Source organism: Vipera ursinii, assembly GCF_947247035.1.
Source record: "Vipera ursinii genome assembly, chromosome: 3".
In the NCBI taxonomy this organism is placed as follows: Eukaryota; Metazoa; Chordata; class Lepidosauria; order Squamata; family Viperidae; genus Vipera; species Vipera ursinii.
This window is the reverse complement of record NC_139516.1, coordinates 94417358-94436236: the sequence shown is the minus strand read 5'-3', so window position 1 is coordinate 94436236 and position 18879 is coordinate 94417358. Positions and strand designations below refer to the sequence as shown.

Sequence of the window (18879 nt, the reverse complement as noted above, 5' to 3'; positions counted from 1 at the left end):
TCACATACAGAATGTATAATAACTCAGCAAAGAAGGGTAATCTAGAAGTACACATTTCAGCAAAGCACACTTAATTTTAAAGTGTATTAAAGGTAAAGGTAAAGGTTCCCCCGCACATGTGTGCTAGTCGTTTCCGACTCTAGGGGCTGGTGCTCATCTCCGTTTCAAAGCTGAAGAGCCAGCGCTTGTCCGAGGACGTCTCCGTGGTCATGTGGCCGGCATGACTAGATGCCAAGGGCACATGGAATGCTGTTACCTTCCCACCGTAGTGGTCCCTATTTTTCTACATGCATTTCTACATGCTTTCGAACTGCTAGGTGGGCAGAAGCTGGGACGAGTAACAGGCGCTCACTCTGCTACGCGGCACTCGGGATTCGACTCGCCAAACCGCGCCCCTTAAAGTGTATTACCATATTACATATACTGTACTTTCTAATTAGCTGGCTGTGGGCAGTAGTATGTTAATTTTTCTGGTCTTCTGTAAAGATCTTAGCTGTAATTTATTAATTTAAGCAGTAAATTTGTATGTGCACTCACTTTGACTTAGCTCTTATCTTGATGAGAGAGTCAAGATTTAGTCTCAGAGGAAAGTACCCTTAAATAAGGAATAGTGGCTTGTATTGTCATAATAATTCTTTGATTATTAATAAATCAAAGTTAAAAAATCATGTTTTTTTAAAAAAAGAACATCACAGACATAGATGATTATTAGTGAGCCATTAGAATGGAAAACAGATGCAAGATATTCAGGAAACTGCATGAAACAGACCAAAAAGAATTAAATTACTGAACACCACAAAAATAGATGGGAGTTCTGGAAATAGAAATAAAAAAGTATTTGGTGCAATGATGAAATGTCTAGTACACAGAGGAAAAAATAGTTGTAAACAATATACTCAAAAAGACTAAGCAATAGTTAAAGAGGCATAGAAAATGGAGAGCAATTTTGGCAGAATTTTTAATCAATGCTTTGGAATGTTACAAGTTTGGTGAATTCTGATTTTAAACAGTAGGAGAGATGCAGTGCAGCTTTCTTCTAGGCAGGGTGTGTAAAGCAATTCTGCTCTTCAGCAAATTATTGAGATGTTTATGAATATGGTTAAATTTATTTTATCTTTGCTGTCTTTTTTAAAGTGAGTGGTTCAATTTTATATACACAGCATGACAGGGACATGCAATATTTAGCGCATTGATGAATATACTATAAGAAATGCAATTAGAAGGGAATATGTATGTGCCGATAGAGGGAAATATTTGTAAGTCAGGTTGAAACAAGGGGTCCTTGGTATTCTTTGAGCTTGTAGTTTTCTTGCAAACATTTCATTTACCCAAACATCATCAGTGTATATGTAATTTTGCATAGAGATTATGTGATATTGTTGATGAGAACCTGAATGATTTCTGATGAGGTTTGCAAGGAGGAATATGGATTTGAAAATTAACGTATCATTGATTAAGAAAGCTGTTTCTGACAAAACAAATAGAATGATTGTTACTAAATTCTAAATAAGTTAAAAGGTAAAACATATGTAGATGAACCAGTATAGCTTAGTAAAATGTTTACTAAAGATAGCATAGATGAAGAAATTTAAGAAGTACAAATACTGGTAGAAACAGTGGATAATATTGTAGGCTGGTGTAAGGAATGAATATTTATGGAAAGAGGCTAAAGCAGGGGTGTCAAACTCAATTTCACTGAGGGCCACATCAGCATTGCGGTTGCCCTCAGGGGGCTGGGTGGGTATGGACTGGGTGGACGTGGCCTACTGGGTGGGCGTGGCTAGAGTGTGTATGGCCTACTGGGTGGGCATGGCCAGCTCTACATCGTTCGCATCAAGGGTGCCTATGGGGGCCTGGGCAGGAGTGGGACAGATCTGAGGGTCTCTGGCAGAAGGAGGGTGTCTGGGCCAGGGCCAAGGCAGTGGGGGCCATTCCCTCACTGTTTCCAGGATGGTGTTGCGGTCCACATGAAACCACTTCGCGGGCCGCATCCGGCCCCCGGGCCTTGTGTTTGACATGTCTGGGCTAAAGTATGGAAGAACATGCTTTTGCCCAATTTGCTATCTGGAAGTGTGAACTGGTTATGCCAGAAAAACTTACAAATAAGTGAAATCCAATGAAAATGAAGTACTTAAGAAGTGTGTGTGTTATGACAAGAAGAGGATTAAAAAGAATGATTAATGGAGATTAATCCTTGAGATTAAAGTGAGAGGCTAATATGAAGCAGGTATAATAAAATGGTTTGATCATAAAAGGATAAATTTATTTATTTATTTATTTATTTTTATTACATTTATATCCCGCCCTTCTCCGAAGACTCAGGGCGGCTTACAAGCTTAGCAGTAGCCTTCATTCTATGTACCGGTATATGCCTGCTTGTTAGGGCTTTCACACACCCCCCAAGCGGCATTATTACAAAGTCAGCTTAATTGCCCCCAACAATCTGGGTCCTCATTTTACCTACCTCGGAAGGATGGAAGGCTGAGTCAACCTTGAGCCTGGTGGGACTCGAACCTGCACTAATTGCAGGCAGCTGGTGTTACTTAAGGAGGCATTAGCCCACTGCTCCACCAAGGCTCTTTGAATATAAATAGAATATAAATGAATATAAATAGAATATAAATGAATATAAATAGAATCACAAAACAAATATATAAACGGTGAAATAGATTTAAGAGGAAGGAGAAGCAAATAAAATTAAAGTTGTATGGAATTCATAAGATTGTCACAAAGGCAGACACAATATATGAGTTGCTGTAAGCTTGTGATGAAACTAAGAATGGTTTGCAGAAAAATAAATGTATGGAATAGTATAGTACATGATACTTTATCTAAATTAGATTTAGCTATGTTTTCTTGTGTTATCTCATCCATTCAATCTACTCTGTCTAGTATTTCTTTTTCCTCTTCTATGCTTTACATAATGGTGCTTATTATGAATGAAGTACAAAGTATAAGTGTGCACACATGCAAAAAATCAAGAAGAAAATCTGTACTAATCTAATTTGGCTGAGAGCTTAATTATCATTTGCTATACCAACAATTCTTTTGAAAGGAAGGCCATGAGAAAGTACAATCTGTATATTCTGTTAAGCCAATCCTGAAATGAGTTCTATGCATAAATATGAATATTTGTTTATATGATTCTGGACCTTCCATCTGAAATGCTATATCTAAGCATCCTAACACAGATAGACTAGCCTTTGTAGAATGACATGCAGACTATGAACAATAGCTTTGCCATAAGGTCTTTTGCATGCATTTCAAAAGGAAAAGTAAAGAACTATAAAATATAATGTTTTTTAATCAGATTGCCACATATCATATTGTTGGCTTAGACCATGTTAGCTAGGTGAGAAATTACATAGGGCCAATAATTTCAATTTACCAATAAGGCAGTTACATAAACACATTTCAAAAATAAATATACAGTTGAAGTATTGAAGCAAAATACCCCAATATGGGCTTTAAAATGCAAAAAGCCTTAGAAGGAACTCTGCATCTTTTCTCCAGAGAGATACATTATCCATGTATATTCTTATTGAGAATTGCCTTACCAAATCTTAATAAATGTAATTAATATCTTAGCAAATCTTTTTTTAAAAAATTACCTTATAAGCAAAACTTTTCTCCTTTTCTTCCATGTAAGATTATATGGAAATTATTCTGCTATATCTAAGCATAAAAATGTAGCTGGGTAGATTATTGAGCAAGGATTAAGTTATCTTTGAAAATTAATATCCTGCTAAACATCAAATAGATGACACTGAATAATTATTTTCCCAACATAATTTATTATTCCATATAAACCCCTGCAACCTCTTAATTCTTGTGGGGAATAATTTAATCGTTTTTTCAAACAACAGGTGAAAAAATATAATCAATTTACTTAAGACTATAGGCAGAACAAGTGACCTTTCCAATTACAGAAAACAGAAGCCTGGGAACAGATCTTTTTATAAATATGAATGGAGTATAGTGAATGTAAAAAAAAATCAGAGGTAGAGCCACTTATTTTCAAAGTATCAAGTTTTTAATATTACTACATAATAGAACTGAGTTAACCGATGACTGTTAATAAATGTGTAACTGAAGGGCTGATCAACAAGATCTCGACTGTGACTTTAGACATGAACTAGGGCTCAGTTATACATGCTTTGAGATTTCACTGCAAGTACATAGAAGATAAGTAAATCTGCTTTAGACTTTTGTTCAATCTGTATTTTTAAATGTGAATCATACCACTTACATTTTATTTTAACAATGAAGCAAAGTTTGCAAATAGAATGGCTATTATTAATAACCATGTGCCACCAATATTCCATTTTGGGAATTTACTAAATCTTCATGTGGACAACTAGGCAAGAAAATGAATTTTGGTTAGCTATTGCAAGAGATCAAACCCAGTACTGTGTATATGTGTGAAAAACAGAGGCCTGGCTTCAAATTCAACATTTTTATAGATGTGTTATTTTCTTCCGTTACCTTACCAGTCCCTTAGAATTTTTAAAAATCCACAAAATTTATAATTAAATTTTATAGGAACCTGAGTATTAAATAAATAGTTTACAATTTATTTCTAAAGCAAAGTTATTAATCCTCTTACTCCCACACAAGTTCACTTATATTATGTTATGTTATGTTATATATAAAGTGAAATATGCTAACACTCTAGTATAAGTAGAGAACAAAGACATTATTTTATATATAAATAAACAAAGGAAGATTTTGAAATGATGTAAAATACAAGTGTAATCATTAAAAATATTCAAAATTAAAATGCTGTTATTCTAAGTCTTTTTACAAAGAAAATAATGTTTTTACCTGTATTGGTAATACTACAAGGGCAACACAGATCATAATTACAACCAGCAATTTGGAAGGCCAGATCTTGGGAGTAACATCCCCAAATCCTACAGTGGAAAATGTCACTATGCAGAAATAGAGGGAGTCAAAGAGAGTCAGCTTGTTTCCTGCTCGTTCCAGATGTTGAATTCCACAAATACTATAGAAAGAATGGATTTAAAAAAAAAAGAAACATCTGTAACTAGATGGGCTAATGAATTACAATTCGGTTTGGTCAGGGGATTAATTATCTAATATACATACTTGTATTAATATAAAAGAAAAATCAAAGTATTGTTTTATATTTCACAAAAGTCTGCACATTTCAAAATTAATGAACTCGTGTTATCATTGATCTCAAACACTGACACGTATATGAGACCCAATTAGCTGAATGTAACAGGAGAGAAAATTCACATTTTCATTTGAAAATACTGAGCAACTTGAGATTACATGAAAGCTATGTGTCTCTTAAATAGTCATGATGGTCACCTAATGATCATAAAGTTGCTTTTCTGGAAAGAATGTTAAAATTATAGTCTTTCCTATTATAGGACCTACAATAGCTATCGTAGCAGCAGGCAGAAGACAGCTGAACTGAGAACAGCATTAAACCATACTGTACAAATAGTCTCAATTACTAAATACTTTTGAGCAGTATTTAGAAACGCAGTGTTAACAAATGCAATCACGAATATATCACAGTTTATTTTCCATCCTATCCTATCCCAGTCAATTTAATGAAAGTCTGAACCTGGTAATAAAACCTAATAATCTTGAATGTGTAGCTCTACTATGCTGCACAACTACTGAAGTGATTCTGTACATAAAACAAACTTGGATATCTTCAATGCAAGTCACCTCAACAATATTCACTTATATTCAGTGTTCTGCCATTTCTTCTCTTGGCCATGCAGATATCCCATTTTACTCAAATTGACCTTTCTACACAACTTCAATGGGTCATGGCTGAAGCTATCAATGTTTTCCTGTTTGAACATCCCAAGATATAACTTCCACAATATGTATTTGTAGTGTTATACTTAAGGGGAAAAAAGTTATACAGTTAAACAGTTGGGCATCAGCCGCTTGAAATAAAAAAAATGAAATCTCAAAAGAAAGGAATATTCTGAAAGAGTTCTGAAGCAAGGTTTTACAGACTTATGATTGAATGCACAGATCACATTTTGTTCAAAGAACTCTCTTGAGCAGACTTAGAATCATTTTGAAGAGTTCTTAAGGGAATTGAAATTTTTGACACTATAATAACAAAGGCAGTCACATGTGAGAAAAACAAACGGATATGTTCCACTTGATCATTTCCCAAATGGTCCTATGGAGTATGTTGAACTCTGTGGCATGGAAACCTGCTTGGGATTTCTCATTACTGAAAAGAACAGCTTTTCATAGATAATTAAAATTGCTTCCCTTTAATAAACTATTCTCCATCTGAATTATTCTTTGATACTTTCTTCAAGAGGATGTGAAAGAGAAAGATTCATCTTTATCTGCTCAGTAAATGGTGGCTTTAAAATTGCTGGGCTTGGAAAGGTATATTTTCAAGGATTCTAAATCTTCTTTATCCCTGAAATAATGGGGGTTTGACTGATGACTTATTGAACCCAAACTTTCTATTGCTAAGTGAGAAAGTTAAGTGAATTTTGTCCATTGTACAACCTTTCTTGCCACCATTGTTAAGTGAATCACTGAAGTGCTAAGTTAGTAACATGGTTGTTAAGTGAATCTGGCTTCCCCATTGACTTTGCTTATCAGAAGGTTGCAAAAGGTGATCACATGATCCCAGGACACTGCAACTGTCATAAATATGAGTCAATTGCCAAGCATCAGAATTTTGATAATGTCACCATGGGTATGCTTCAATAGTCATAAGTGTGAAAAATGGTCATGTCATTTTTTTCAGTGCTGTTGTAACTTCAAATGATTACTAAATGAACTGTTGTAAGTCGAAAACTACCTGTATTTATATTTATTTATTTCTAAAAATTATGAGCATAATATGCACATAGTTGAATTAGCGACATAGTAGAATTACTAATATGGATTTGTTTAGAGTTGCCTTTCAAAATAATGTTTTTACAAGAATCAATATCATACAAATAGTTTAAAATAAGTAAGAAAAGCAGAACAAAACGGTATCTAAACATGTCTATTATAAGATATATCCTCAACTATTTTGCCAGTGGGCAATAAGGAATTTTGAGGATGCATTTTAAGTGTCATGTTTGTTATGGGAAGAGAGATTGTTATAGTCATAAAATGTCAACTATGATCACGCAACCAATCACAAAACAAGTCAGATGGAGAAAGTCAAGGGAGTTGTCTGTGGCTGCACTTGTGCATACAGGGAGTCTAGATATACAAGTACAATAAAAAGAGCTGCTAGATCACAAAAGACCAAAAATAAGAATAAATAGAAAATTCTAGCAAATAGGCAAGGATGTGGAAGGTAGTCAGAGCAGATCCATGTTTTGTGAGCATTAAATCTCTTGAATAACTTTACCAATAAAGATATTGTTTGTTCTTATAAGTATAACTTAAAAAGTTGCATATGTTCTGCATGCTTTTACTTTAATCTCCTTCTGCCTCCCTTAGTTTCATCTGATATTGCCTGTGCAATGATGGCTAATATTTTACTAAAAAGACATGGGGGGGGGGGAAACTAGCACTGCCTTAATTTGCATGGACATTTACATTTTGAAAAGAAACTTTGTCTCTTAATAAAGGGCAAAATTATAGGCTACAGTGAACTGTGCACTGGATTTTTAAAAAAGAATAATCCTAATGCCAGACCCATTCCATTCCTATCTATCTACTCTTGATCCAAAATCAAATCTCACCTTTCCCTGGGTTCTGCCATACTCCCAAAGGGGAGGGGGAGGTGCCTGCAGGTTTATTGCCTCTGCTTCTTCTATCCGCTACAATATAACCTTTTGCTTTCATTTATTGCCTCTGCTTCCTCTATGTGCTACAATATAACATTTTGCTTTCCCTTGTTATATCTCTCTGAACTTTCTCTCCCTAAACTGTCAGCTAGAACAAAGGAGGGAATAAGGAATGAACCTCCGTGCCTGGTTTATTTCTATGCTCTCAGAGGAAGGTGTGAAGAGCCGCCAACCATTGCTGCATGAACCGGAGACAGACCGATGTTATCTCCCCTTTTCCCACGATGGACCTAACACCTGGGGATTAGCCGTTCCGCACTGGCCAGGCAGACTATGGGGTCTTGCTCGGGGGATACCTTAACCTATTGTTCTGCATGGGAAATCTCAGATCCTGTCTATTATGGCCTGCTATCAACTACTCTTAATAAAAGTTCCTACTGAAAGAAATCACTTCCAAGAGTTCTGCTTTCTTAAGATGTGGGATTGAAGTGGGTCCTGACACCTAATATCTAAAATTAGTCACATTTATATATTGTCTGAACTTTAGAATATTGAGTCATTTTTTTATGTTTTATCTATAGTAGTTCCCATTTAAAAAAAAGTTTGCATTGCATGTTTATCCAAAAAAACCCACAAAACCAAAAACCATTCCAAGTATATATTTCCTGAATGTAAGGTTAAAGTTTAACCACACGTTTAAGAAAACGTGGCCCAGGGTAAGAGCACTTTTTTCTCGTGTTTAGGACAACTGTTATTTTACTTCTGGTAGTAGCCAAAAAATTGGCTTCCTGTCTGTAGTGTTAACTATGGAACTGGGGTTTGATGTTGATATTGGTGGGCGTGTGATTCATGCCTTTCTGAACAGCTGGTGGAGAAAAGCTCTATCACCCTTATTAGATGTAAGAAATATACCTTTCTGTGCTACCCTATCATTGTGGAATTCCTTTTTTCACATCCACTGAAAATCAGTCTCTGAACAGGAGTTGACTAAAGTTCTATTTGTTCATTTCAGAATACTGAATTTAAAATGACTGTCACGTTTCTTCTCACCCTCATTATAGTACTTGGAGAGTGATTTCCTTACAGCTGCAGTTATTCGTAGCACTTATTTAATTATTTTTTAAAAAAAGGTTTTTCCAAGATAAAACTATCTGTGGAAGCTCTCAAAACTAAACAGATACATGAATGAAACGTTACAGTGAGATGCAAAATGTATAGCATTCATCTCCTTTAATTCTCCATGGTCAGGACTCCTTGTCTGAAATGTCTAAAATTACAGGAAAACATAATATTGTAGAATGTTCTATAGCCTAATGCACAATGAAAGTTGTTCTGATAAAAAAATTCATGGCATTCTATAAAATATTCATGGGATTCTAAAAACACTCAAATCTTAACCATTTTGGAGAAATTTTATAAGGTAAAGCACATTTCTGACAGTCTTCACTGTGACTGTTCACTATTTTTTTTAGCCTTAGGTCAATTTTTTCTCAGGAAGAAAATTTCAAAGAACCAGGCTGCTACTTCGTCATTGCTTGGATTTTGTGGCTTATGGTATAATCACCTGAGTTTAATTGTGATTTATTTTAGTACTGATCTAACATTTTAAACCCATAAAAGCTATTTCAATGCTTGATTGCTTTTCCCTTTGGAATCGTGAAATCAATGCATTAATAAATTAGGAAAATAACACAAACATGGCAAAGGAATGCCAAAGCTTCTTGGAATAGAATTCCCATGAAGAAGGTGAAAAAAAAAAACTACAGAGTAAGAACTACAGCATAGTATTATTTTCAGAATTAAGTAAGTTAATGTTTATTTAGCAAAATTCTAAAATACAGTTACACGGCACAATATGAATGGGACAGAAATATAATTTTAAGAACAACTACATTGCATGTGAAAATGATAAATAATTAACCAAACCGGCCCCCCTTTCATCTGACATCACTTAATCTATTGCTGTTTGAGTGAACTACAGTTGTCCCACTTGTACAGTATATTCATCTGATTCTAAATTTTCTATCTTCAGCCTATTCTATCACTACCACTACCACTTTGCTTTCTCTGTACTTTTTGTCAAGGTAAGTAGTTACGTTTGTTCAGAAAGTTTTTTTTAATGAGGTAAAAAGTAGCATAAAACCAACCAATGCAGTACTATATGATGCTTTTCTGTGATATGTGACCTGCAGCCTCTAGTAATGTTTAAAAATAAAACAGCTTTGTTATCTTGGGACTGGTAGAAATAATTTCATCCTTTTCAAATTCCATGACATGCAGGAAATTTGTATGCATTGCCAAAACATTTCCAAATAATTGTATTCCTAATCTGAAATATTTAGGAAGTCCTATGGCTTATAAAATCAATATGAGAATGTTAAAACACTGATAGTGTTTAGAAAATAAAATCACCAGCAGCAAGATGCATAAACTCACTTACAGTGGCGATGGCTACACTATTAGAAGACATGAAAGACCAGGTTAAGGACAGATCATCACTGCATGGTGACGCAGTGGTTAAAATGCAGTATTGCAGGCTAACTCTAGCTACAGCCAGTTCAATCCTGATGGGTTCGAGGGTTACCCAGCTTTCCATCATTCCAAGGTCGGTAAAATGAGGACCCAGATTGTTGGAGGCAATATACTGACAAGTGGGAGCAAACCACTTCAGAGAGTGCTGTGAAGCACTACAGAACAGTATACAAGTCTAAATGCTATTGCTGTTGTTATTTATGAGTTGCTTAAAGTTCATAACTTGATGACACATAATCAATCAATTGATTTAATAATTTGCAACTCTGCACATGGGGAGTCACATCCAAAGGTGTTAACATTAATCTGCTTTCTGCTAATTTAATTGGCAAAGAATTTACTCCAATATTGTGACCAATTTCTTCATTGATAAGGCTTTTCCTAGAAATCTTGTTTTTCCTTTAGGCAAAATTATGATATCCCTACCTTAAATCTCTTGCCTTGGAATTTACAAATTATCTCCTCTTCCATTCACATGGAGAGGAGGTAATTTCTGCCATCAGCAAAGCATGGAATTCCTGTAAACCTATAAATGCACAGGTAAATGCCAAGACGATGACACACAAAACCATCATTTTGTCTTATGTAAAGTCTTTACTACATAATTGAAGTCAGAATGCAGCCCTTAGTAAAGACTTAATGAGCAATGTGTAAATATATGATTGATTTGTCAGGCTTGGGTCTCCTTTAACATGCAGCTATATGGAAATAAAAAAGTCACAATGCAGCATTCATAGCAACACTTATTTTACAGGCTAACATAAACTGTTCTTACACTTTGGAAAGTGACAGGTCATCATTTGTGGGAAGGACATAATGTGGCTCACTGCAAACTGCATTTGCAACTGTAGTCTGCAAAGCATAAAATGTAAATTTCTAATACTGAATTTTACAGTCTATACAAAATGCTGGGCCTTCACTTACTGAATTTGTTTCTACTCTGAACAGGAATGTAAAAGCTGTTATATTGTGAGCCATTAAGGTCCATCTAATAAACACTTTATTGGCCCTATTTAGAACTTTAAACTTGCAAAACAGATTATTTACCATTATTATTATTATTTATTTTTATTATTTATTAAATTTATATACCGCCCTTCTCCCGGACTCAGGGCGGTGAACAGGGCATATAAATAGAAATACAAAAGTTAAAAAAGGATTAAATAATTGCCCAATTAAAACAATCACAATATAAAACCCATTAAAACCCTAACGTTCCCCCATCAGGCCAGGCCAGCTTGTTCAAATAAATGGGTCTTTAGCCCGCGCCGGAAGGAGCGAAGATCCGGTGCCGTCCGGAGCTCAACCCGCAGTTGGTTCCATAAAGCCGGGGTGCCCACAGAGAAGGCCCTCCCCCTGGGGGCCACCAGCCGGCATTCTCTGACCGGAGGCACCCTGAGGAGGCCCTCTCTGTGGGAATGCACAGGGCGGAGGGAAGTCGACGCCGGCAGCAGGTGGTCCCCGAGGTATTCCGGACCCATGCCATGTAAGGACTTAAAAACCATCACCAAGACCTTGAACCTCACCCGGAAGACAACTGGTAACCAATGCAGCTCGCGGAACAAAGGTGTAACATGGGAGTACCGGGAAACTCCCAAGACAACTCTCGCGGCCGCATTCTGTACCAGTTGGAGCCTCTGAGTGGTCTTCAAGGGAAGCCCCATGTAAAGAGCATTGCAGTAGTCCAGACGAGAGGTCACGAGCGCATGAGTGACCGTACACAGGGCATCCCGGTCCAGATAGGGCTGCAACTGACGCACCAGGCAAACCTGAGCGAAAGCCCCCCTAGTCATGGCTACCATGTGATCTTCCAAAGTAAGCCGTGAATCTAGGAGGACTCCCAAGTTGCGAGCCCTATCCACGGGGGGTAAAAACTCACCCCCCATAGAAAGAGATGGAACATTTGGAATGTCCCGGGATGCCGGAATGTACAGCCACTCGGTCTTGTCAGGGTTGAGCTGAAGTCTGTTCCTACCCATCCAGACCCGAACCGCCTCCAGGCAACGGGACATCACATCGAGGGCATCACTGGGGTGGTTTGGGGTCGAAATGAAAAGTTGGGTATCATCAGCATATTGATGATAACCAACTCCAAAACCACGAATGATGTCACCCAGTGGTTTCATGTAGATGTTAAACAGGAGAGGCGAGAGGACCGATCCCTGAGGAACTCCACAAACGAGAGCCCTTGGGGTCGACCTCTGTCCTCCTGTCAACCCCGACTGCGAGCGTCCCAGGAGATAGGAGGAGAACCACTGAAGAACTGTGCCTCCCACTCACAATCCCCTGAGATGCCGCAGCAGGATACCATGGTCGATGGTATCGAAAGCCGCTGAGAGGTCTAATAGGACTAGGACAGAGGAATGTCCTCTGTCCCGAGCCCTCCAGAGATCATTCACCAGAGCGACCAATGCCGTCTCCGTGCTGTACCCGGGCCTGAAGCCTGATTGGGACGGGTCTAGATAATCCGCTTCATCCAGAACCAGAGGGAGCTGATGTGCCACCACACTCTCAACAACCTTCGCAAGAAAACGAAGGTTGGAGACCGGACGAAAGTTGTTTAACACAGCTGGGTCCAAGGCAGGCTTCTTGAGGAGAGGTCTCACCACCGCCTCCTTCAAGACGGTGGGGAAATTACCCTCACTCAAAGAAGCAGATATAACTGCCTGGAACCAGCCTCGTGTCCTCTCCCTAGCTGCATAAGCCAGCCAAGAAGGGCACGGGTCCAATAAACATGTGGTGGAGCTCAACCTCCCCATAATCCTGTCCACTTCCTCAGGGGTCACAGAGTCAAACTCCTCCCAGATAACATTGACAAGACCGCCCGTGTCCTGATCGTCGGACTCTGCCCAGCTAAGCACTTACATCCAGCAATAGTTGAAAAAATCACAATATTTGTTTGTTGAATTATGTTATATGGTACATGAATATTAATTTCTTGCTAAATCCATGTGTCTTGTCAATAAATAACATATTATGTACATTAATTTCTTCTAACCCAATATTTAAAGATATGCTGGATTCTAGCATTGCCTATAGCATTTTCTTACTTCAATGTGGACTTTTGTTTTTGTGTATTTCGTGTGCATGGGTTTTTGATGCCTGGTGATTCCCTAGACTAGACCCTGAAGTTTTCTTAGCAGAGCTTTTTGGAAGTGGTTTGCCCTTGCCTTCTTCCTAGGACTGAGCGAGACTGGCCCAAGGTCACCCAGCTGACTTCATACCTAAGGTAATCTCCTGCTTTCTAGCCTGATGCCTTGGCCACTCTACTAAACTGGTTCTCATTGTGGATTTTAGGGGAGGAAAAATGATTATGCTGCATATTATGGTTTTCATGCTTGAATTTGGTAGATGTGCAAAGTTGTCTTACCTCTGGGAAGCAAGGCTCAATATGTTTGATGAGCAAAACAGAACCTACTGGCTATGCCTAATTTGCCAAACACTAGTTCAGGCACAAATTTTGGAAAATTATGCCATAAGGAGAACAATTTCTCTCAAATGACCAGAAGTTTGTGAAAATGTTCTTTCACAAGCCTTGATAGATAAGGAAGCCAGCAGCAATCCCACACTGTCCTAAAAGTAACTACATAGAGACTAACATGGGTATCAATTAGCTACTACCGGTATTTCACACTACTGAAGCACAAGCCAGTCTATAACCATAGTCTATCTACTACTCAAAATGCCCCATCTGCAATAATTCTATTAAGAATTCTATAAAGTATTGTATATTATGCAAATGGTACAACTCTCTGAAATTATCAAAATAATCCCACCAAAACCTGCTCCTTTTATAGCTTCTCCTCTCTCTGCCCTCCTCCTCCTCCTCCTCCTCCTCCTCCTCTTTTCTGGGTGTGCTGGAAACTCCAACCAGCATGCAGCCGCGTGTGCAGATCCTAGTACTTCTGCTGAGCCCTGGAGCTCCAGCTTATCTCCTCCAGGCCTTTGCAGCGCCACTTTAGCTTGTCCCCCCCGTTACACTTGGCTAGGGGTCTCGTACCACCTGCCAGATGCTAAAGTACCACTGGTGGTACATGTACCACTGGTTGAAAAGCCCTGCTCTAAACCACACTATATCCTTTTTTTGGCTCCAATCAGGTTACTATTTTCTTCTCTTTTCTCTCTAATATTTTCCTACAAAGGCAGGGTCTGCTTTTGGGGGAAGATCAAATATAAATCAATTGGTTGCAACAGGATTGACCAACTGGATTGTTATCTGAGCCTGGCGTTGTGTGCTGAGACAGACTAACTGTCATGTTTTCATGCTTAAGGCAGAACTAGAATTCTAGTTTCTAGCCTAATGCCTTAACCATCAGACCGGATTGGGTCTGTGGGTCCAGCTTACTATGTACAGTATTATTATATTCTGACTCTATTTAGAACCTCATAGAATGGGGAACAAATAAATAAAATAGTGAGGAAATATTGGATTTGTTGGTTAAGGAATAAAGCAATCTGTAACTACAATTAGCTGTGAGGGGAAAGTAGCTCCTGGCATGTCATTCAAAATGGTCTGTATTGCCAAGCTGACTGCACTTTTTTGTTATTCTTAGACATTTGTAATAAAGTAGCAGGTAAAAGAAGGAGAAAAGATAAGATAGTGATCCTCTGGGCCTGAATTTATGATCCAAACATAGATGGGAAATTGACATTATTAAACATTCTTGTCCACATGAATTTACTTCCACATAAAGCCCTCTTTGATTAAACTGCTTTTTGCAACAATTTTTTTAACAAACAAGTTCACATAGAAAAAGTATCAGAGTGTGAAAGCTTTGTATGTCTTCGTTAACAGTTGGAAGGAAAAAGAGTGAAATATAAGGTACTTGGAAGGTGAGAAGACTCAGGTCTTGACACAGAGTGTGTCCCTCTGTTTTTATGACATGATTAGATTGTAACTAGGCTACAAAACAAGATACATTCAAGCATCTGCCTGTCTACAGCGCTACCCAGCTACATAGTAACTGGTCTTTTCTGCTTCTCCTTTGTGACTTTGGTACAAGCAAGAATCCAGTGCTACCCATATATTAAGGTCTGAAGCAGTACAGTAAAAGTAGTACAAGCTGTTACAAAAATAGTACAATAGTATAAGCTCGTACAAAAATTTATATACATGGCCTAGCAGAGTACAACAATCAGTATAAGTAAGCATTATCCAAAATATTAATATTTACTGGTGATCATTTAAACATATAAATGCAGTAATTAAAAGGTTCAAAGGAACAGCAATATAAACAAAAGAGAAATCAACAAAGGACTGTTTTAAGGCAGCCTGAATTTGATTTCCATTATCAAGATAGATAATTGCTTTATTTCCTTAGCTAACAAGTGTGTCATTGGTATTTTTGTCAGTATTTAGTCTATTTTTTCCCGTCTACAGGGACCAGAACAAGACCAGAATAAAATGGCACATAATAAGCTGGTGTCTGCAGATGCAGAAAGCAGCAATAATTGGTGTAGGTCAGCTTGCCTTTTTTCTTCATCTTTTCCTGTCACTTACAAAACACAGGCTTGAATCTGAACATAATGTTCCCTGGCAAGCAGTGCAACCTCCTTACTTGTGATATATTGCTGTCAAATATTTTTGTTTCCCATAACATGAGAAAGGGAGAAGGCTTGGGGAAAAAAGAATGCATCGTTTGTAATATTGTTATCAGTCATTGACAATTATTCTATAAAGATCGAAGGTAGCAAATATTCGAAATGTAAAATGGTGTGAGCTTATTATGTGCCATTTTATTCTGGTCCTTTTAAAGATCTGAAGAGGAAGCAATTAAGAAGTTCATTTTAAGGTTGATATTTGATTTCAGGATTCATGCAATCGTAACAAGAAATGAATATATAAATATTGGGGGGAAAACAGATTTGACAACCGTATTTGTCAGGTTTACCTAAATATTTCACTGTTGTGATTAATAATATTTACCTGTGTTCCAGTGTTAGGGTTATATAAAGAAAACCTTCCCCCAGGAATAGTTTCCACCTCTGGAAGCTTTCAATTCTTTGGGAAGACATACAGCAATATAACAGCAATATAAACATAAGGGACAGAGGTTTTATCTTCCACTTGATTAAAGGAGTATGTACCTGTAATACTGTAATGGAGATTATTTACATATTTTTACCCTAGTATTCTTTTCTTTTACTGTTCTTATTTATTTTCCTAAACAAGACAAGGTTAGAACTTTGGCTTAAAATACAACAGTAATAATATAATTACACAGAACTTACCATGTAAAGATAAGACATAATAATGTAGATATTAAAATCAGAACTTGATTAAACATTGCAGACTGTGTGCGTTGGATGGCTCTATGAAGATCATTCTATTTGAAAAGAAAAATCCAAAAAACAAACAAAATTATGAAACCAGTTCATCAAATGTGAAGCAACAGTCAAGAAATGTGTAATTTTTGAAAAAGCAAAAGATAGTGCAGCTAAATAACAAAGCAGTTAATTCAGCTTTCTGAAACCAGGTGCCATCAAAGCTAACATTACCATTAAACAATATCACGTTGTGCTCTTTCATACAGAATATCAGAAAGGGGGTCAATAAATATCAACTAACTATATATGAAACCATGATTCCTTAAAATAACATTCTAATTTGAACCACTTATGGTTCAAGATGTAAATAAAAAGACTTTTGATTCAGAATGAAAAACACTTGGTAATTTTGCTTCAATTTTACAATGTTTTCATGACAGGAAAAGAAACAGAATTCTGCATATTTTGAATCTTCTGGAGCTGTAGGGCAAAATTTATAAAACAAATGACAACAAGCCAACTACAGGTAGTCCTTGACTTACAACCGTTTATTTTGCAAACATTGAAAACTACAATGTCACTGAAAACTTACTTACAGCCTCAGTTACTTACAACTTACAGTCCTCACACTTGCGACTATCACAGCATCCCCAGGATTGTGTGATCAAAATTTGGGTGCCTTGCAACTGGCATGTTTTTCTGACAGATGCAGTTGCCAGGGTTAAGTGATCATCATTTGTGATGTTCCCAGATGGTTTCTGACAAGCAAATCCAATGGAAAGCTGGATTCACTTAATAACCACACAACTGCAGGTATTAACAACCATGGCAAAAAGCTGTGACTCACTTACCAACCCCCTTGCTTAGCAATGGTCCCACTGTGGTTGTAAATCAAGAACTACCTGTAGTATGTAGTCATAGTCATTTTATGGTTAACAATAATTTTATCTGTGACCAGATCATAAAAAAATATGTAAAACACATAACAATTACTGTTATTTCTATTTAGCAGATGGAAATAAACATGAAAAATTAATGGAGCTGTTCAATAAATGAAAATTTTTGAACCAAGCTAATATTTTTAATCACATTTGCCTAGATTTCAACAGTACTGAAATTTACATCACATAAAAATGTAGCACCATTATGCTTTTTAATAAGAACTTTTGAAAGCATCTTTTCAAAATGACTGCAGGACTCCAAGACAAGTATATCAAGCATAAATAAGTATAGTTCTTTGGCCATTTTCCTAGATTTCTTTCTCCCTTCCCTTCCTCCCCCCCCCCCACTCCCTCATTCTGTCTAGCAGCATAGTATAGAAGCCAAGTAGAATTGATATTTATTAAGTTGGGACATAAAGGGTCCTCAGGTGGAGGCTAAAAAAATAATCAAAGGAATTAATACTGGACCAATAGTTTTATTATCAAAATAGATCACATATATCACCAGATATATCATAGGAAGATAAAACAGATGATGTAAAATGCCAGAAATACAACAACAATGTTCAAAAAACAAGTAAACTAACATAACTGAACTTTAACCAGTTATTCCCATTAATTTACAGTGGCTTAAAACTAAAGTCCATGGTTTATATGGATTATAGAACAGATGGGGGGTTGCATTGACTTATAGTCAGAAAATATGAATTTTCCCCCCCTTAAACAAATATCATCTACTTTGTCATACTTACAATCATATTCTCCAAAGCATGTTTGGCAAGCCAACAATTTAAAAACACTGGGATAAATAAATTTCTTAATGCAGGACAGAAAATCTAAAGAAAAAGACACAACATATTATATAAGTCCTCCAAACATTCACTCACTGTAATTGCATCCAAATACAGGGAAAAGAGGAAAACCAGTACATCGAATATGATTAAATTCCATATATGTGGTTTTTGACTTGACAACAGCAGACCTAGCAAAAATACAACAGGTGACAATTCACCTAAGCAGGGACAACTTTTATATTTGATCTGTTCTTTTTCAATTCCAATTCTTACTTTTGATTAAAATTATTGTCCTAATATAACCTTCAGAAACTTACTTCCAAAGTGAAGTTTATGGCTAAACCAAAACAGGTAGAACTGAATTAACATGGGTTAATAACTACAATTTGTGCTGTCCTAATTTTATCTCTACTGTAATTTGCTTGCTTGAGTTAGGATCAAGAAGTTATAGTAGTGTATGTATGAATGTGGAAGGGGAATATGATGATTAAAAAAGATTCCATAAGGCACTTTTGATGCTTGATGTGGAACAAAATGAACAGCAGATAACAGATTTTACAAGGGCTTACTTTCTTTTAATTTGAATTCTGTGATCCT

General features: G+C 36.8%; 1 protein-coding gene across 4 annotated transcripts in view; it reads right to left on the bottom strand.

Moving 5' to 3' along the window:
- Nucleotides 1–18879, bottom strand: part of KCNT2 (potassium sodium-activated channel subfamily T member 2) — a 267504-nt gene that overhangs the window by 100711 nt on the left and 147914 nt on the right. For all 4 annotated transcript variants that reach the window (XM_083358889.1, XM_083358890.1, XM_083358891.1 and 1 more), the window contains 3 exons: nt 18241–18324; nt 16512–16606; nt 4825–5005 (listed from right to left, as the gene is read on the bottom strand). In XM_083358889.1, the coding sequence (XP_083215015.1) occupies nt 4825–5005; nt 16512–16606; nt 18241–18324 (360 nt within the window). The remainder of the gene's footprint in view (nt 1–4824; nt 5006–16511; nt 16607–18240; nt 18325–18879) is intronic.